The sequence below is a fragment of the Ammodytes marinus genome (genome assembly GCF_949987685.1).
Source record: "Ammodytes marinus genome assembly, chromosome: 9".
Lineage (NCBI taxonomy): Eukaryota > Metazoa > Chordata > Actinopteri > Uranoscopiformes > Ammodytidae > Ammodytes > Ammodytes marinus.
In genome coordinates this window covers 27,616,263-27,638,641 of record NC_137213.1, presented here as the reverse complement: position 1 = coordinate 27,638,641, position 22,379 = coordinate 27,616,263, and the positions used below count along the sequence as shown (strand labels likewise).

The following is a 22,379-nucleotide window of genomic DNA, read 5'->3' as shown; positions in this document are numbered from 1 at the left end:
CAGTCTGGCAGAAAGGCAGCATGCTCTTGGGGCGCTGCAAAACTGAGGTCTGGACATGAACACTCACTCAACCTTAAAAGCCAGTTTGAGTGAGGCAGTTTGAAAATATCACAGTGAGGGAAATAGACAAGGGGGCAAACTACCGGTACTCACTAGGCACATGTTCACATCATATGCACTTTTCTTCTCTTTCAATCCTACTCTAACTCCTTTTTCCACTTCTTTATTTTCAACAAGGTTTACAGGTGAATGCCAAAATATAGCCTCTCTCAATAATATGACATAAAAAGTAGATATATCAATCGGTAAAGACATATACAAAGAAGTAACCTGCTCGTTTGATGGTTCCCTGGGTGGCTGGGTCTTTCTCTAACTTCAATTGCACACGTAGGATATTTCTTAACAAAAAATTGATAGTGAGAAGATATCAAACAGAATAAAACATTAAAATATACATCATACGTATTTCTAGCTGTGTTGAGTGCCTCCTTCTCCTATAGCCTCAAGTATAACCTGGTCTGCACCATTCATCCTAGCAACAGAATTTTCTATAGACAATATTTCAATCGGTTGCACTCAAACTTTAACTTAGCTTTCATTTCACTTTCTCTTCAGCCATCTTGAAAAAAAAGTATAATTTATTTATTGTGATAAAAAAGTAGCTTAACATTAATCTTGCATGAGATTTATAAAGAAGAGGTAATGGGTAAGGTGATACTATGATAACAGACTTCTTCTACTTTCCTTAAACTTCTCTCATTTTATTTCTGTTCTTGTACGTTCCTAACTTTCCATTAGGGCTGGGCGATATGGACCAAATCTTATATCACGATATAGGTAATTTTATATCACGATATGGATATATATCACAATATAGTATTTTTCCTTAAAATTCAATGGATTACAATAACCATACTGAACTTTAATCACATTAGATTATTTTCATCTTTTGCTTGGAATTTAAATTTCCATACAAAAGAGAAACTGGTGAAAAATACCAAACCAGTCTGGCTTCAGTCAGTCAGTGCAAAATAAAAATGACAGCATCAACCAAAGAGCCTACATTGTCCAATTGATAGTAGCCTATATCAAAATAATGAAAGACTTGAATTTTCCTGCAGTATTTGCTCATCTTTATTTAAAAAAGCTGTCAATATTAACTAATGTGCAAATGTCTGGTAATACTTTAACTCCAGCTTCAACACAAATAATATTTTCAAGTTTGACATGTTTTAAAGTTACATAAAACCAGCCTTGCTGGCTGTCTCCAACAATAACAGCACGGGGGTGAAGCCCCGAGTAGGCTAAAGATGTCATTATTAGCCAGCTAGCTCACGAGAGCTAACCCATGTAGTTTGCGGCTTAACAAAAGCCAATTCTGCGTCACGGCAACAGCACGCTGAAGCAGCAAGCAAGTTTCCTTTGCCCGATTAAATTTTTGACCGTTAAAACCAGCTGCTCTGCCACTGTGACACGGAGTTGGTTTGTTAACTGTCATGGCGCACCAGAGCTAGACAGCTAGAGCGACAGATGAGGTTTCTTCTGTTGCGGGTAGAGAAGCTGTATTGCAGCCCAGAACTCTGCTGCAGAGCCCCCGTGTGGCGCGGCGGTGTACCTGCAGTATAACTATAGGGACTCGGAGGGACAGCTGCCTCCCGCTCCATCTATGCTCCCGCCACATGAACTTTTTTTCTCCGCAATATAAACAGTATGGCCAAATCTCTCCCGGTAGACACTTTCAAAAACCTGAGTACCTTAGACATAGCTAGCTAACATCACTAGTTTAATTCTGATGATAATGCCAATAAGTCATTCCTAAAACTAAAATTTAAGTTGTCTTTTAACAGATTTATAACTGTGTCATTTATTTTTCTTCATTAATAACAAGTAATTATAGATGTTCCAAGTTATGATGGAGTTATATGTTTTACCAGCAGAACTTTAGACATGTTGTGTCACACAGTTACCAATATGCAGTTTATCAGCAGAGAATAAATGTTCAAAGACAGAAAAGCTGATGTTAAATTTTTTTTATTATGATTTTTTTTATTTTAATGTGGGAGGAAACCGAAGTCCTCGGAGAAAACCCACGCCAACACAGTGAACTGGTGTACACTCCTCACAGCAAGGGGGTTAAGGCCCAGATTTGTTCTGATGTTTCTTCTTATTTGATGTTTAGATTTTTTTTTTATTATGATTTTTTTATTTTAATGTGGGAGGAAACCGAAGTTCTCGGAGAAAACCCACGCCAACACAGTGAACTGGTGTACACTCCTCACAGAAAGGGGGTTAAGGCCCAGATTTGAACCCTCACCTTATTGCTGCGAGGCCACAGCATTGAACACTGAGGCACCTGTGTTGCCCTGTAAGAGACCTGGAGTCCTGCATCATATCCAGGTTAAACTCTGAGTGTGCTGGTAGCACAGAGAATAAGCTGGACATGATTCTAGACGCCAGGTCCCAATAGACCTTTTTCAGAGCGGAGATTTTGAATGCTGTGAAAATGCCTATCTACCCACCCAACCTGACCACTTATCTTTACAAATTGTGGCCACTTCTGAAACAGGCAGAAAACGGTTTGGCCACGGTGTTAAAAACAGATTTTATGAACCTGTTGATGGCGCTCGTCTTCTTTGGTGTCACCATGTGCTGTTTGAGAGTCTCAATGATGCATTGATAGACAAAGGAATCCTGTGACAGGAGATTCATCCTTAGCACCCCTGCACTGCCCATATTCTTGCTCAGCTCCTTGTGCACTGCCCTGATGGTCCTTTTAATATGGCGACCACTTGGCTTCACAGTAATGTCACAACCTGCGATTTCTGCACAAAGTGTTTCTTTCAATGTCTTGATAGTATTTCTTGTATTATCACCGGTTATATTAATGGGCTGATTTCTGGTGATCTGATTGACCAGCCCAGACACCATATTTAGGCAAAACAGTTCATCCCGCTTATGGACAGGGTGTACTGAGGGCTTACTTGCAGATGGGTTGGCTGCGGACTTGGATCTAGTTAAGTCAACTGCAGCCTTAAACTGGTCTTTCTCAGCCTGACATGCTAGATTCAGGAAAGCTGGTTCATCAATCAAGAAAGCCGGTGTAGCTTCAAACACAGGTTTAAAAGTGTAGTTTTCCATTGCAAGGGCTTCTGTTATTGATGTCAGACTTCCCAGTACTCCCTTTATCTGACTAACAGCAACAGTCACCTGGTCCCTCTTTTCCAAATGCTGTTGTGACTGACGAGTGAGCCACAGCCACATCTTCTTCATGAAACTGTTCACTTCGGTTTTGATTTTGCCCAAAATGTAAACATTTTGTCCATTGTCCTCAGGTTTCAGGTGGTTGTATACCACCTCACTCAGCGTTTGGGCAACACTTTCGTGCTGCCCACTGGAAATCCCTATGGCAACTCTGTCGTAAAGGCACTGTTCTTCTGTGCTGCCTCTCGTCTTTCTGTCTTCATCTGGTTGTATCATTTCATCCACCAGGCATTCCACCTCGTATATTAGTGACTTAATCGATGCTTTGTCTACATTTCTCGGGGGGCTGTCAAATATAATCCTCAATTTTGCCACAAGGCTGAGGATTGCTTCCTTTGCATATTTGTGTACCAAAAGCGCTTTGACTTGACTTCCTACTCTTTCCCAGCAGGACCTTTTGTAAGAGGTTGTCTCTGATGGGGTATTCCTCTTGGATGAACTATCTGTCTCTAAGTTATTAATTTCTTCCAAAATAACTACGACAATCTCAGAGGCTGCTGCCTCTGTGATCTTTGAGGTGCTGGACACAACTATGTCATATTCCTCTTCCAAGATGTTTTCATTAATATTCTCGGGGCTGATATTGGTAGTTTGCTCCTCCAGGATGTTCTTGACAGCTTCTGTCGTTGTAGTAACAAAGCTTTCTTTGGAAGAAAGCTGCGTTGGTTCATCCTCTTCAAAATGAGTTGCAATGGTTTCACATTTGGCAATCTCAGAGGCAGATGCCTCTGTATCCTTTGAGGTACTGGACACAATCTGGTCATATTCCTCCTCTGAGAGTTCTTCTGTATAATGAATGAGATTGCTATTTGTTGATCGTTTCTCCAGGATCTCTTTGACAGCTTCTGTAGTTGTAACAAAGAGGCTTCCCTCTGATGAAACTTTTGTTGATGTCACCTCTTCAAAATGAGTAACGGGGCATGTCAGACTGCCCACTACTTCCATTATCTGGCTCAGAGCCACGCTCATCTGGTCACTCTGTCCCTCAAGCTGTTGTGACTGACAGGTGAGCCACTGACACATCCTCCTCATGACGGAGTCCACTTCTTTTCTGATTTTGGCCAAAATGTTCTCCCTCTGTCCATTGTCCCCAGGTTTCAGGTGGCTGTATATCACCTCACTCAGCCGTTTTGCAACAATGTCATGCTGCCCACTAGAAATCCCTTTGGCAATTCTCTCATAAAGGGACTGTTCATCTGTGCTGCCTCTTGGTGTGCGTTTGTCCTCTGGATGGATCATGTCCTCCACAAGGAAGTCCAACCTGTTGATCAGAGACTTAACTGATGATTCGTCTACTTCTTGTGGGACGCTGTCAAGGCTGCTCCTCAGTTTTGACACAGAGCTGAAGATCGTTTCCTTTGCAAATGTGCGCATATAAATGGCTTGGACTTTACTTCCCACTCTTTTCCAGCAGGAAGGTTTGTAAGAGGTTTTCTCTGATAGGGACTTCCTCTTATGTGAGCCATTTGTCTCCACATTAATGTCATCCAATAATACTTTAACAATCTCTGAGGCAGCTTCCTCTGTATCCTTTGAGGTGCTGGACACAAGCATGTCATATTCCTCCTCTGAAATGTCTTGATCATTACTAATGCGGCTGCTTTGAGACGAGTGTTTCTCCAGGATAGTCCTGACAGCTTCTGTGGCTGTCATAACGAAGCTTTCTTTGGAAAAAACCTGCGTTGGTTCATCCTCTTCAAAATGAGTTGCAATGGTTTCACATTTGGCAATCTCAGAGGCAGCTGCCTCTGTATCCTTTGAGGTACTGGACACAATCTGGTCATATTCCTCCTCTGAGAGTTCTTCTGTATAATTGCTATTTGTTGATCGTTTCTCCAGGATCTCTTTGACAGCTTCTGTAGTTGTAATAAAGAGGCTTCCCTCTGATGAAACTTTTGTTGATGTCACCTCTTCAAAAGGAGTAACGGGGCATGTCAGACTGCCCACTACTTCCATTATCTGGTTCAGAGCCACGCTCATCTGGTCACTCTGTCCCTCAAGCTGTTGTGACTGACAGGTGAGCCACTGACACATCCTCCTCATGACGGAGTCCACTTCTTTTCTGATTTTGGCCAAAATGTTCTCCCTCTGTCCATTGTCCCCAGGTTTCAGGTGGCTGTATATCACCTCACTCAGCCGTTTTGCAACAATGTCATGCTGCCCACTAGAAATCCCTTTGGCAATTCTCTCATAAAGGGACTGTTCATCTGTGCTGCCTCTTGGTGTGCGTTTGTCCTCTGGATGGATCATGTCCTCCACAAGGAAGTCCAACCTGTTGATCAGAGACTTAACTGATGATTTGTCTACTTCTTGTGGGACGCTGTCAAGGCTGCTCCTCAGTTTTGACACAGAGCTGAAGATCGTTTCCTTTGCAAATGTGCGCATATAAATGGCTTGGACTTTACTTCCCACTCTTTTCCAGCAGGAAGGTTTGTAAGAGGTTTTCTCTGATAGGGACTTCCTCTTATGTGAGCCATCTGTCTCCACATTAATGTCATCCAATAATACTTTAACAATCTCTGAGGCAGCTTCCTCTGTATCCTTTGAGGTGCTGGACACAAGCATGTCATATTCCTCCTCTGAAATGTCTTGATCATTACTAATGCGGCTGCTTTGAGACGAGTGTTTCTCCAGGATAGTCCTGACAGCTTCTGTGGCTGTCATAACGAAGCTTTCCACCGAAGGAACTCTTTGTGATGCAGGCTCTTCAAAAGGAGTTACAGGAGTTTGACGTGACTCCTCAGTTGCATCCGGCTTCTCTGCTGATCCTTCCGTCGCTGTTTTAGCTCCATCAGCTTCCAGTTTCGGGCTCTCTTGGCGTTTATTCTTCCTCGTCTTGCACGCCACCTTTTCTGCTATTTGTTTCAGTATCTTTATGACCGGTTTTACCATTGCCTTCAGTAAGCCGGTGGAAGGCTTGGATACCAGCACGCCACTCTCCTGGCTGCTGCCTGCGCTGCTCCCACTAAGTTTTGAGAGCTCGGAGTTAACTCTCCTCGTAACCTCTTTTACCACAAGCTTGTTAACCTCCCGTGTGCTCTGACAACGGATGTCTTGTTCGACATTCATCACCTCCGCAAAAGTTAGTGTAATAGTGTCACCCAGACACTCTAAGACTTGGTCTTCAGAAATAACAATGCTCACACGTGATGCACTGGATCCAGAACTGCTACTGGACCATTTTCTATGACCCCCCTGTGTAATGCTTTGTTTTAAAGCCTCATAAATGTATCTAGATATAATGCGAATTATATCCACACACAGGTCTGTTATGATACTCTCTGTTTTCCTGTCAACAGACCCGGTATGCAGGTTGACCCACTGTACCGTTGTCAGTTTGTCAAAGAACATTTTGACAAGCGGGCGGAGAGTCTCTGTTGTGGCCAGCGGAAGGGCCAAATGCATATTTTCTTCTCTTGCGTTATCCATTGAGATCGCTGTTTGTAGTCGCTGTGTACCTTTCCTTGGAACGATGTGAATTTGCTCTGAAAAATCAAAACAGAAACCAACCTTTGGATTTGGGTCCTACTTATAAACTTTCATATTGCGTTTTATGACATCAATCATTACATCATTGGAACCTTTAGTTGCCTTTTGATCTTTGAATGATGTCATGCCATTCCAATGACTTCAAAGGAAAAATTACAAAAGTTTAAAAGTAAACATTCAAACCTAGCAACTGTAACTATGCACATGACTTCACCTGCCTTTGATCTTCGAATGACCTCATGCCATACTGACATGCCCCGCCCCCTTTTGGGGAAAAACACAGATCCCCCCCCAAAAAAAAAAATCTTTATCGTTAGAATCCCAGGCTTCTGCTATAAGGAGAATTAAACATTCTTGGGTGCATCACCTTGCCAATGCAAAACATTTTTTGAGTCTTAAAAAATTTGATGTTTATTCTCGTCTTCTGTAAATCCTTCATAACGAGTTTAACACTGGATTTTTCAGCGAACACACAGTACGGACAGGTAGCATATCCTGAGGAAATATTCACTGATTATGACAAAAAGTGATTTTGACAACAACAAGCGTTCTCCAGAATCACTGACTCCTGAGTTCTCTCCACACTGTCCACACTGCTATGTCTCCTCTGCTGTGACCTTAGTGGTTAGCTCTGATTGAGCTCCTGTCTTGTTGTGTTGTAAATGCGGCCGTACACACTTCCCTCTTTAATGGCCACTGACTCAGCTCTGTCCTCCTCATTAACACAGTCTGACCGGCCCTTCCATCAGCACTACACACAGAGAAGAAGCAGGTTGCCTTCACCAGCTACAATACAAATCCAAATATGGCAGACATAACAAATGTATTCATTGATGCAAATAAGGTTGTAAGTGGAAAATCCAGTTATTGTTCGAGTCTGCTAGTGTCATGGTGACAGAGGATCATGACCTCAGCAGGTGCAAGCTGATATTTGAAGTGACAACAAGTCGTCTTCAATGGCTGAATGCTACTATTGATGAACAGCGTCAGTTTTTTCGGGAGAGCCACACTTTCTTTTGTAATTCCTTGTTTAAAGCTATAGTGTGTAACTTCTGTACTCGCACCCCAAGTGGAAATATTAGCGTTTACAACAACACTGTCGGTGCAGCCACATGAGGTCAAGCCTTTGGTGGTGGCACATTGATTTCATACCTTCTGCTGTATGTCCAGGTCTTTTCTAAGCATTACAATGAACAACTGAATCATTTCTTTGGCACTTCTTGGGATTTTTCTGAACTCCTTCGCCAGTGTTGGTCTGCGACACCAGTTTGTCAATGCTTCCATTCTGCGAGAGTTTTGTGGAGCCGATAGCATTATTATTGTTTCAACTTGTTTAGCGATAGCTTGAATGTAACCAACATTCAATTATATGAAAAGGTTACGCATTATAGCTTTAACTACCTTTGAATACAGATTTATGACTGGTGGCCCTAGGGTTCCCTCTGTAACCTTGACTTCACCAGATCACGTCCATGGCTCTACTTTGCATAAACGCATTTCCATAAATGACACTAAGGAAGAAATATGAACGGGATGTATCTTCATCTGCTTTCCTTGTTCCTGCATCTGGCTTTAGCCTCTCATGAATCATAAATAAACATAAGGTTTGTCTTATTCACACCAAATTGCAAAGGCTTTTTTCTCCTTCTTCTTGTCCTTGAAGGCCACATAGCTTCTGTTATTATTCGAAAGCGGTGGGGTTAACAAGGGAGCGTTGCAATCTAGAACTTTCACCACTAAATACTATGCTAAATACTAAATATTTCGATTTTATACACTGCACCTTTAATTCAAACCACCAGCCTGCTGAAACACTATTAATTCCCACAAGATAAGTTTTTGCCATATACCCCTAAAACGAGCTTCCATTTGCCCTCTCCATCCTCAGCATTTTTTTTCCATAGCAGACTATCCCTGGAACACACACACGGGGGATACTTTATGAGCTCAGAGATTTAATCAAGCGCCCCTAATATTCCCCCGAAGCCTCCGCAGCTTAAATAACCAACTCTCTCTCTCTCTCTCTCTCTCTCTCTCTCTCAAGGCGCCAAACAACCTTCACTGGGAGAGAGTAATAACAGCTAGTGAATTTTGCCGTCCAGCCTTACAGCATATAAATTATTTACCATAACTCATATTAAATCCTATCTCTTAGCCCCGGGGCGGAATAATCGAACTGTTCCCTTCAACACCAGACCATGCAACCGCCTCTCTTACAGTCTAATTAGCGGTGGCGGTGGTCACCAAGTTCAAGGTAAAGTAAATACGATTGCCTGTCCATCATGTCGGCCCTCATAAAGTTTAATCACAACGCACGCACACACACACACACGCACACACACACACACACACACACACACACACACACGGGGGCCTGAACCTCTCGGGAATATCAATGAGTGTAAAACGCCACTTCCTTAACAGTCTCCGTCACCTGACTCTGACTCACAAACGGCCATTGCAAATTTCAATTGACTTGACTCGAGGCAGGTCTGCAAAGTGTACATTTCAGGCGTGGTATGGAAATGTGGTGAAACAGTGAGTCACCACCATTTAAACACCCAGGCCAGGCACATGGGAAAACATGAAAATTGGCATTAAACACACACTTGGTAGGAGTGGAGCGGTATTTTTCTGGCATTAGGGAAGACCTGAACAGAGTGAGAAAGAATGTATACTTGGAAAAAGGATCTTTAACATAACATTAAATAGGCATATTGGGGCCGCTCCGGTGGCATAGTGGATAGAGCGCGTACCATATTGGCTCCGGCCTCGTTGCAGTGGTCGAGGGCTCGAATCCGACCCGTGGACCTTTACTGCATGTCATCCCCCCTCGCTCTGTCTCCCCATTTCAACTATGTACTCTCAAATAAGGCTGGACAATGTCCAAAAAATTATCTATTAAAAAATAGGCATATTAATACATACATTTGTCTTTTTCTTCTTTAAATTAACTCACAAAACACATTTTAATGAGCAGTTTGGTACATTTTCTGGTGTTTTTGTCATAGCAGGCATTGACTGCATAAATCATCACGTATTGTACCTTTAGGGGTTCCAAAGCTTGTCACTGACGCAGTTTCCTCTAAGATACACCTCTGTATCTTTGACACAGGGTACTTATTTGTACCTTTTACCGCTTGGGAACATATACAGTATCTCACAAAAGTGAGTACACCCCTCACATTTCTTCACGTTTTTCTTTATATCTTTCCATGGGACAACACTGAATAAATGACACTTTGATACAATGTCAAGTAGTCAGTGTACAGCTTGTATAACAGTGTAAATTTACTGTCCCCTCAAAATAACTCGACACACAGCTATTAATGTCTAAACTGCTGGCAACAAAAGTGAGTACACCCCTTAGAAAAAATTTACAAATTGGGCCCAAAGTGTAAATATTTTGTGTGGCCACCATTATTTTCCAGCACTGCCTTAACCCTCTTGGGCATGTAGTTCACTAGAGCTTCACAGGTTGCAACTGGAACCCTCTTCCACCCATTTATGACAGCATCACAGAGCTGGTAGATATTAAAGACCTTGCGCTCCTCCACCTTCTGTTTGAGGATGCCCCAAAGATGCTCAATAGGGTTTAGGTCTGGAGACAGGCTTGGCCAGTCCATAACCTTTACCCTCAGCTTTTTTAGCAAGCCACTGGTCGTCTTGGAGGTGTGTTTGGGGTCGTTATCATGTTGCAATACCACCCTGCGGCCCAGTTTACAAAGGTTGAGTGCACGTGGTCAGCGTCGTACACAGAGGTTGGCTTTGGAAAATAGACGTATGAGTGCTGCCAGCATTGCTGAAGGGCTTGAAGGGGTGGGGGGTCAACCTGTCAGTGCTCAGACCATACGCCGCACTCTACATCATACTGGTCTGCATGGCTGTCATCCCAGAAGGAAGCCTATTCTAAAGAATGATGCACAAGAAACCCCACAAAAAGTTTGCTGAAGACAAACAGACTACGGACATGGATTACTGCAACCATGTCCTGTGGTCTGATGAGACCAAAATACATTTATTTGGTTCAGATGGTGTTAAGAGTGTGGAGCGGCAACCAGGTGAGGAGTACAAAGACAAGTGTGTCTTGCCTAGAGTCAAGCATGGTGGTTGGAGTGTCATGGTCTGGGGCTGCATGAGTGCTGCCAGCACTGGGGATCTACAGTTCATTGAATTCTAACATGTACTGTGACATACTGAAGCAGAGCATGATCCCCTCCCTTCATAAACTGGGCCGCAGGGCAGTACTGCAACATGATAACGACCCCAAACACCCCTCCGAACGACCACTGGCTTGCTAAAGAAGCTGAGGGTAAAGGTTATGGACTGGCCAAGCATGTCTCCAGTCTTAAACCCTATTGAGCATCTTTGGGGCATCCTAAAACGGGAGATGGAGGAGCGCAAGGACTCTAATATCCACCAGCTCCTTGATGTCGTCATGAATGGGTAGAAGAGGGTTCCAGTTGCAACCTGTGAAGCTCTAGTGAACTACATGCCCAAGAGGGTTAAGGCAGTGCTAGGAAATAATGATGGCAAAACAAAATATTGACACTTTGGGCCCAATTTGGACATTTTTTCTTAGGGGTGTACTCACTTTTGTTGCCAACAGTTTAGACATTAATGGCTGTGTGACGAGTTATTTTGAGGGGACAGTAAATTTACACTGTTATACAAGCTGTACACTGACTACTTGACATTGTATCAAAGTGTCATTTATTCAGTGTTGTCGCATGGAAAGATATAATGAAATATTTGAAGAAATGTTAGGGGTGTACTCACTTTTGTGAGATACTGTATGTAGATATTTTGGCTCTCAAAAAGGTGCACATATGTACCTTGAGGTCTTATTATCAACCCCAGGTTTACAATGATATAATGAAGATTCTAACTTGGGTGGACAGCAATGGACTCCCACTATACCCTACTATTACTGAGAGTGTTCTTTCTACCCTCTGTGTGTGTGTGTGTGTGTGTGTGTGTGTGTGTGTGTGTGTGTGTGTGTGTGTGTGTGTGTGTGTGTGTGTGTGTGTGTGTGTGTGTGTGTGTGTGTGTGTGTGTGTGTGTGTGTTTGTGGATCAATGGTTATAATGTATTACCTTTATAAACTAAAAAACACAATTCAGGTTGTCTGGTTCTACACAATGCGCTATGTTGCAGCTATATGTGGTAACTACCCTCCAACACCATAGTGTCTGTTATTTTAATGCTATGTCGTTGTCTGTAAGAGTAAACGTAAAAGCTAAACAAATAACGGATACAACACCGTAAACACACTATCCATAACTAGGCACCAGTGATTCCAGGACACCTAATGTTGTTTTCTGTGAGGTAATGGACTTGTAAATTACAGCTATTCTCCATTTTGTCACTGGGAGTAAAAGGCAAATCTAGGTGCGGGGATTGCAGGTGTCGCCATTAGCCAAAGATATTGAACACTTTGCAAACACGATAGGTGTAAAAACAACAGTCATTCTGCTAAGGTATTGGGGCAGTGAGACTGGGATTTGTTTCAGTCAGTCTAAGTTCTTTGAATAAAAGGAAAAGAAGAAAATAACTTGTAGTATGATATAAGCCTGGTTTCACACTTATGTATCACCATCCAAAACCTGCATAATTTAAAAAAAATAAATTCAGTCAGTATTTTCGGTTATTATTACATAAGAAAGTGTGCAATATAAAGTAGTTAATGCTTATGCCAAGATGCTGCCATCTTAAGAGCATAATCACCTGTAATTACATCTTGTTTAACCACAAGACACATACAAACAAACATGCTTTTGCTATTTTTAAAGGTCCTTAAGCAATATGACAAATGTAAGAGTTAGATAAGACCTTGTGTAAAAGACAGACTTATCGTACCCTAACTCTAAGTAAGACCGACACCTTTAAGCAAACAAGGAAAGATGTTATTTTGTAATATCTCAACATAAGTTAAATAAAGACCTGTCTCCTTGTTTTTATTATTTTCTTTTAGTTTTTCTTTGAAGGTTAGTTAGCTGCCTGTCTGAGAGCCTTACAAGAGTTTTTTAGATAACATGTTGTTTAAGATGCCATTCAACTGACTATCCAACTACGACGAAAAAGAAAGAAGTTGATGACTGATCAGTATTGCTGTAACCTAACACTGTTTGTTAACGACCCTAAAAGATATTTGTGTCTCCTTGAAGTGACCTTGTTATGAGCAGGTCAGTTAAATATACAGCGTCTCTTTATTATATTGGGATGAAAATGAAATGCAGCTCAGCTTTTTAGAAATGATCTAGGCCCATCGCTCGGACACTGAATTATTGGGAGCGGACAAACACAAATATCAAACCTCTCAGGACCTGTTTTCAGCTCCTTCCATTCACCGTGATAAACCGTTTTAAAGCCAGACCTTGCCCCCGGCCACTGGCACAGAAATAAATGAAACGTGGAGAGAAAAGTCGGCCTGGGCAGTTATTAAGTGGATCATGTAGTCTACTATAGGTGGGGCTCTGTGGGGAATGACTGGCAGGAGGACAACTTATTGGTTTCAGGGAGCTGTGTTTGTTTTTATTTTTATTTATTTTTTAGATATAGATTTTAAATGACACAGACTCACTCCTCCAGGTCCAATAGACTTTCCATCAAGACTTTCATTTGGCTTTTTGTAGCTCGGGATGACAACACTTTTCAATTATCGGATTTTTCAAACTCAAATCAGAAACCTTGATTGTAAGTTTACTTTCCCACATGTTGAAAAAAATGATGTCTATCATCTTAAGAGTCTATTTGTCTGTTCAGCTTTGAAGAGGTTCCTCTGCATCTTCTAAGTATTGATTCACCCTTAATTAAGCTACATTTCAGGGTATCACAACCATTATTGACACCCTTGCATTGATCTAATCAAGAAAGCAAGATACAAACAGTCTTAATCCACACAGCTTCTCCTTTGATAACTAAAGAGTTAGACACCAATTTTTCCTTTATTGTGCATTTTATTTGGACTGGTTACATTTTGATCCATTGTATTTGGTGTTGTAATTTATTTTTCCACTAACCCATATACTCCACTTAAGTCTCATTCAAGACTTCTCTTTATCAATTCCGTTCCTGAATCCTCCGTTGTCAATGACGTCTAAAGTTTCTATGTTCATCTGTCTGATTGAACTAACCCCTAGGGTCTTAATAAAAAAAACATACATGGGTGAAAGTAACTTCTTTATTTAAATCTACAAACTCAATTGATAAGCAAACAACACGTATAATGGCTATGGAAAACTGTGGCATCACAATGGACCTAACTAATTGTTTTTATTCAGTTTGTATCCCTCTGGACAACATGCAGAGCTGAAGAGTATAATTGAACTGGGCTTAAGGATGCACAAAACAATCAATTCATATTCACAATAGGCCAAATGACTGTGTAATGTGAAAAGAGTTGCTCGTAGTAACGTAACCAATAGGGAATTATTACCACATTATGTAGTACTTCTCAATTATATTTACTTTTAGCAATTTCTGTTAAGTTTTAGTAGAACAAATGTTCAATTTCTACTTGTAAGACTTTGCTAACAATACAATTGTCTGATGAAATATCTACGTATGTATGTACTTTTTACTCTTTATTTTATGTTATGTTTATGTTATTTTCTTTTCCTGATTTTTTATTCTGTATACCATTATGACATTTTTAAAAAGAAATAGGAGGAGGCTGCACTGTATTCGTGTGTTATCATTGTCATTCTGTTCATTTTAAAATGTGCAAATCAAAATAAAACTAAAATCCTAAACCTTATTTTGTGTGTTTCCACCCAGGCAAACATATTGAGGATTCATAGGAATCTATTCAGTTATCAAATACATCAAAACAAATTTCAGTTTTCAAGAGTTGCTTTTTTTGCACCATCAGACACAGACAAACTCATCTCAGAAGATGAGTGGCAGACATGGCTCTGTACCCCAAGGAGCCTTTTCAAAAGCTGTGTTATACTTTGAACATCATGCTGCGGCATTGTTATCTCTCTCTCTCTCTCTCTCTCTCTCTCTCTCTCTCTCTCTCTCTCTCTCTCTCTCTCTGTGCAATCTTTCTTTCTTCTGCACTGGGAGCTCATTACACTGTCACAACCGCTCCATCCACCCACACACACACACACACACACACACACACACACACACACACACACACACACACACACACACACACACACACACACACACACACACACACACACACACACACACACACACACACACACACACACACACACACACACACAAACACCAGGGAACAGGCTACATGTGAATGATCTTTAGAGGCGTTTTGGGAAATGAAGTATATGCACTTTATACCCACGAGACGTTACTGATGTACTGGCTTGAACTTGAAGTATTAGAAGTGTCTTTCTTTCAAAAGTAAGGACATTGTGTTACATGTTACCACTCCTACAGTATAACATTGTCTGTAAAACACACTATACAGACAGTTTAAGAAACGGATGAAAATCGATTTTTATTCCATGCATTCTTTTTTCCTTATCACAACCTGGAGCCTACATTAACCGCAACCTAACCACCGACATGTCAACTGAAGCGGCTTATGTAGCCTAGAGCCAATAACCCTCTAACCCAATGAGGAGTGGGCTAGTACACAGGTCTACTAAACTCATTTATTTCTTACTCCATATCCCGTCAATTTTTTTCCATTTTCAAACCTGTAGTGTTTCGAACCCAACTGAAGCAACTTCACTTGAGGCAATCTATCAAATTTCACACAATTCCCACTGGAGCAACAAGAAGCTTATAACTTCTTTTTTTTCACACAAATGCAATGGAGCTGTAAACAGACTTTTTACATTACATTTCTTTAAGCCTACATGACTTTGACTTTGATCTTGAGAATAAGACGAGATTCTCCTTTGAAACTAAGTCTAATGGTCACATTTATATGTAGTTTTCAGGCTTGTGTTGCTATCGTGTAACATTTTATTCTGTTCCAGTTTATATCCGGATCAACATAGTAGTATTAGAAAGTAAATGCTTGATGAGGCTGCAACCAAAGACACTATTGTATTATTTGTCCAAACGTAGTAATATACAACTTATTGGGTACATTGAGCATGAAATTAACACTTAAAGAACGATTGTATAGTACCAACTTAAAGCTGGGGTGGAGGATTTGGGGAGAAAATGGCAGTTGGGATAGAGATTCAAATCCAAATACCTCAACCGCTCCACTTGTTCTCTTTGGTCCCTCCCCTATATATGGTCCCTCCCTGACACACTCTACACCAGGGGTGCCCACAAGTTTTCAGCTTGTGAGCTACTTTTATAATGACCAAGTCAAGAAGATCTACCTACTATAAAAATGCAAAACATAGGCCCTGGGGCTCAGAGGTTTCGTAGGCCCCCTGAGAGTCCGTCTTACAACACAAAACGTGTAATATTTCTTTTGATTAATAAACAAATCATTTTAAGGTAATACTCAGGGCCTTCTAGGGTGGTCCGGGGGTTAAGCCCCCCCGGAAGAAAATGTTTAAACTTTATCAATCTGGTGCATTTTGAGAAGAATACTAAGCCTAAATCAGCTGCGTCCTATGTGAGCTATTTAGTACTATTTTCTGGAATAATTTGGGGACACAGAATTACCGAAAAGCAGGTTAGGGGCCTATAATCAGCCAGTCAATTGTTTATTTTTTTAAATAAAGTTGTTCGGGGTCTTCGAAGATTAGGAGCCTATATTGAGCCAGTAAATTTTTTTTATTTTTTATTTTATTATTTTTAAGAATGCCTTCGCGATCTACCCACAATGCCTTCGCGATCGACGTAATGGGCACCCCTGCTCTACACCAACAAAGTCATGCCAAAGTGAATGGACAGTCCCAACAGCCAATAAGAACAGTGAATCGGAGCCTCGCTCTGATTGGTCAAAGTGTACAGCTCAAGTTAACTTTGACCAATCAGAAATCATATACCCCAGCTTTAACAACCAAAATCTTACTATTGGAACATACGAAGTTCAAACAATTGAAATTTAAAGGCATAAAAAGCAAAAAAATCCTATCACCAGTAGGATTTCTTAAGGCATGTGAGGACAACCACCAGCTTACAACACAGCAAAACTAATTAAAATCTAGTAATGAATACAGACATTCATTAAAAACAGTGCAGTGCTCGGAGGAACCGTGATATAAATCGGAACAAAACAAGTCATGAGACAATACGACTTTGTGAGGGCACAGTTAAAAGCACAGCAGCAAACCAATAAACAGCAAAGAATGAAGAAACAAAACAGTCTCAATGATGTAACAGTAAATGAGACCATCAGTACAAAGAATGCTTTTTTTTCATATAGTTTGTCTGATTGCCTTTGTCCGGGTACGCTCACCCAGGAACAACAGCTGGCGTCATGAAAACCCTACCGCGTCAAGACTCACTATTCTAGTTGTTTCCTCACCAGCCACACAGATGAGTAATTCAGGGACAGTTCGAGACAGCTTTAAAGGCACATTTTTGTTGACTTTTTAGTTTTTTGGCTGTCCTTCTCTGAGCTCCCAAACACACCACAACACTTTCATGTTTTAATATTGTAGGGCGATTACATACACAGTGACTTTACGGCCCTGTGCTGTGGCGGGGCAGCTGGCATCCTTGAATCTCGCAGCTACTGACGCTCTTGTTCGCCAACAAGTCATCGGAGCGCCATCTGTGGCCTTTCAAATATGATTTTTTTCTACTTTGTTGTCGTTTAGTAGAACATCCATAATGAAACGATAACAGTCCTTAGTAAGCGCAGTGAAGTGAAGTCTAAAAACCTGCACCTGGGATCCCTCTACACAACTGCAGTCTTGGTTTGGTTTATGGTCCGTGCATAATGAGTTTGATGCTGCGTCAGGCATTGGGCGAGATAAACACTGAGATAGGCAGTTCAAAGAAAATACTGATTGCAACCTACATCGCACCATGATAGAGCTATGGTATGTGAAACAGCACTATAATAAAGCTGATGCCAGGCAAGCCATACATTACATATAATATACTGTATATAAGTAATACTTTCCAGCTATTTTGTATGACAGAAAAATAATTAGGATGTCCCAATACATGATGTCAAATGCAGCATGCTTAAAAATATCTGGTCGAAATTTTAAGTCTTCAAAACAACATGCTTTTTTGGAGATTCTGACCCACAATCCTTTGCACAGCGGACATAAACAGCTATGAGACGGATATACTGTATAAGCAAGAGGCTCAGTTCTTACCTAACACCCACTGTCAGCTTTGTTCGGATGCCATGTTGTTGTGGGTCAAATTGCATCGTGTGTTGGTGCATTAAGTCAGGTGACTTCATGTACTGTGGCTCCACTCTGGACAGGGGAGTAAATCAGAGAAGATAACACTGGCTGCGGCAGAGAGCAGGGTCTTTAAATAGACCTTCTCTAAACCCAGGGATCAAGGATAACATACAAAAAGGTAAGGTGTAACAAACAATACAAGTATACGTGCTGAACCGTCAAAATACAGGCCGTATCATACCGAACAGTATGTACGTACAGGCTTGTTTTGATAAGGGTGCTTTTTTTTTTTGCATTTTTCCTGTTAATTGAGAACCGTACCATACCGTGCCGTGCCTAACCAGACCATGACTTCAAAACTGAGGTACGTAGCAAACAGTGACTATTGTGTACTGTTACCCGCCTACCTGTCACAGTTCAATTCTCATTGAGGAGCAGTTCTCTCTTCTTTTTTTTTGCACATTATAATGCAATGTAGTATAAACGCTGATAGGTTGGCTGTCCTTCAATTCAAGGCAATTATTTCCTAATACTCACCAAAAAACTGAAATCGCCAGCAATAAGAACGCCCATCAGTTCACTTTAAGCTGTTAGAAAACAGGTTTTAATTGAATGTATCATAATTACTTAACTCTGGATATTTCATTATATAAATGTACCATTAACTAAATAGTCTTATATATGTATGTGTTAAACGTTTTCAAAATTTTAATCATTTGTCATGTGATTGAATTATTTTCAACTTTACATGCCAAAGCTATAGGTGATTTTATGATTCTATAAATGTATTACATATGGGAAACATGTTAATTTTGATACATTCGAGATGTACCCCATTAAAAATATTTAAAAAAATGGCAGCTACAGTATATGAATTGAACAGCGGAACCCTGCCAGCTGAACACAAATATAACAACCACCTACAGATGAAAAAGTACCAAACTACACAGCAAGACGGGTGAAAGCAGCGGGAGAGAGAGACCACACACAGAGAGAGAAACATTCAATGGAGTTGGACATCAAGCAAAGGAGAATATAGAGGGAGAGAGGGACTAGAAAAGGTAGAATAAAGAAGAAAGCGCCCCTGCAGTATTTCTCTGATTCACATACAGCGGGAGGCCAGAGATCCTAGTAGGACAAAGATACAGACAGCAGGGTTGAGGACAAACTGAGACAAATGTTTGAGAGGAAAATTAGCAGAAAGGAAGCAACAGAAAGAGTAGAGAGAGGTATAGAAGAGAGAGAAAAGAGAAATGAGCAGAAAGAGGAGAAAAAATATAGAGAATGAGATATACAAGGCGGAAGGAAGGATAGACCTGCACCTGTTGGAAGATATTCACACCAAATTGCAAATTCTTTGTTGTCCTTAAAGGTGCAGTGTGTAAAATGTATTGGCATTTTTCAGAACAGACAATAATAAAAAGTATGTTTTAAATAGTGTATAATCGTTTTATGAACTTAGAATGAGCCTTTCGTAGCAAAATAGGAGCAAGGTGTACAGCCATGTTGCACCGCCATGTTTCTACAGTAGCACAGAAGGGACAAACTTAACGGCACACATTTGTATTTATAAAGGGCATCCTGGGGAAATGCACCTGTTGGCAAAGAACAAAGAAGTACTATAGAATAAATAACTAAATACATCTTCACCTCATCACTTGATATTGTGGAAAGACTTGAGGCAGTGGTGGATGATGGGAGGGAGAGTTTCAATTAAGAATTTCACCACTAGATGTCGCTAAAGACTCCATTATTACACACAGTATACCTTTAGGAAACATATACATCGTTTGTGTTTTAATAACGTTTTGCTTGTGAGTCATTGATTTATTCTTAACATTTTGATTTCATATTATATACAAGTTCCTCCTCTCATTTTTACTCTCTCCCATAGACCTAATACTTCTCTTCATAAGGAAGAGACAAAAGGGTTAAAGAAAGGACGGGAAAAGAACAAGAAACAGAAGGACGAGAGATCATTGCGGAACAGGACAATAAAACAGTGTGCCATGGATGGAGGACTTTCTCCGCCATCTGTTAGGATTTTAATAGAGGCATCCTTCACTGCCCTCTCTCTCTCTCTCTCTCCTCTCTCTCTCCCTCGCTCTCTCTCTCTCCTCTCTCTCTCTGTCTCCCTCACTCTCTATCCCTTCCCATCTCCCTCTCTTTCTCTGTCTCTCTCTCCCTCACTCTCCCTTTCTCTCTCTCTCTCCTTCACTCTATCTCTCTCTCCCTTACTTTCTCTTTCTCTCTCTATCAGGCAGAGAACAGCACCGCCCCACTTCGTAACTCACACACTGACACAGCTTCAGGGCTGGAAACTGCCCAATGTTGATGTCAAACATGACTCAATGTGCCACTAAAGGGGGGAAAATACTGAGACTGGCTTTTATTGCACCAGTTTTACACAAGGACAGAGTCTAGCAAGCCCTTTCAGTAGAGTACACTACCAAATCCACCTTTTTAGCCTGCTTACAAACACAAACACACACAAACACACAAGCGCGCAGACACACACACACACACACACACACACACACACACACACGTGCACACAAGCACACACACACACACAAACACACACACACACACACACACACACACACCTTCTCACTCCGGATACTCTTTAACACCTCTTTTACCTGCACACAAGTACACACAAGCACATGCACACACACACACACACACACACACACACACACACACACACACACACACACACACACACACACACACACACACTCCTATACATACACACACGCACGCACACACACACACACACACACACTCCTATACATACACACACGCACGCACACACACACACACACACACACACACACACACACACACACACACACACACACACACACACACACACACACACACACACACACACACACACTCCTATACATACACACACGCACGCACACACACACACACACACACACACACACACACACACACACACACACACCTTCTCACTCCGGATACTCTCATTAGACTCCAAAACCCACCTCTTTAACATGCGCACACGCACACACACACACACACACACACACACACACACACACACACACACACACACACACACACACACACACACACACACACACACACACACACACACACACACACACCTTCTCACTCCGGATACTCTCATTAGACTCCAAAACCCACCTCTTTAACATGCGCACACACACACACACACACACACACACACACACACACAAACGTGGCTCAGTCCCAGGATGCTCAACACGCTGCACTGGGCAGCAAATTAACCAGGACGCAAAGAGATAACCTTGTTTTATCCCCACACCACACACACTGTGTAATGAAATGGCTTCATATTGGCAACAATGATTCTTTAAGCATATGGAGGAGATAACACACAGCGGATACCGTTTCATTAGCGCCAGAAATACATAAAACCTGCTCTGTGCAGCCAAGCTTTTCAGGAAGAATTATGATCTGAGTCAAGCATAGGAATCTGTAAACACGTTAATAAAATACAGTAAATTGGCTTAAATAAGGTGATGGCGATGCACAAAAGTTGGCTATACTAAACATATTGTTCCAAGTGTCATAAATAGGCTACACTTTAACTCTTTTCATGTCTCCTCCTTGCCAAGCGAGCGCTGATGCGCAACCGAGACGCGCAAAATCCCAAAACGCTCATAAACAGAGACAGCTCTACACTTTCTCCAAATTACCCAAATTGATTCATCAATACAGAACACAAAAGCACAATTGTTTTTCTCCAGAGCCATAGGCGGTATGACAGAAGGATGAATCCCAGTTTTGAGCCTCCTCTCTCGGCTCTGCGCTGCACCTGACTCGCTCCCTCTCCTCCAGGGAAAAGTAGAAACCAGATAGAAAAGCGAACCCAGCCCGCCGCTCACCTTGTGCTGCTGTCCCGCACGAGCTGCTCAGAAGCAGTGCGACCTGAGCGATAATCCCCGCGACTCCGTTAGTCCAGAGAGCCATGGTGACGCGGAGAGAACCGGGGGAACAACCTCTCCTCTCCAGCTCCAAAAGAGGGATAGAGAGATATCCACCAAGCAGACAGACTGAAGGAGGGGGGAGAGAGAGAAGGAGGGAGAGAGGGAGAGAGAGACAGAGAGAGAGAGAGACGCAGTCACAGCTTTAACTTCAGTGAGCCTCGTCCTCTCCGCGTTTTCCCCAGACCCTCAGCTCTTCAGATCGGGTTCCTCCAGTTTCCCATCTTCCACTGCGGTTTGCTGCTGACAATTAAATACTAGTCTATCACTATTTAAGGAGCCACTGGGGCAATTAGGATTAATTGTAGCTTATGTTTTGTCTTGTCATTAACATTAAACACACATGTAATGACTAAATGACATGTGACTATAG

The 22,379-nt window shown here is 41.6% G+C and overlaps 1 protein-coding gene across 1 annotated transcript in view; it reads right to left on the bottom strand.

Annotated features, from left to right (window-relative positions):
- The window catches only part of LOC307255838 (contactin-associated protein-like 4), a gene marked incomplete at both ends in the record, with an annotated part of 119,235 nt that extends 97,243 nt beyond the window's left edge, over nt 1-21,992 (bottom strand). Inside the window, one exon of the mRNA XM_080034639.1 lies at nt 21,908-21,992. Within this exon, the coding sequence (XP_079890765.1) occupies nt 21,908-21,992 (85 nt within the window). The remainder of the gene's footprint in view (nt 1-21,907) is intronic.
- Between the last annotated feature and the right edge of the window lie 387 nt (nt 21,993-22,379).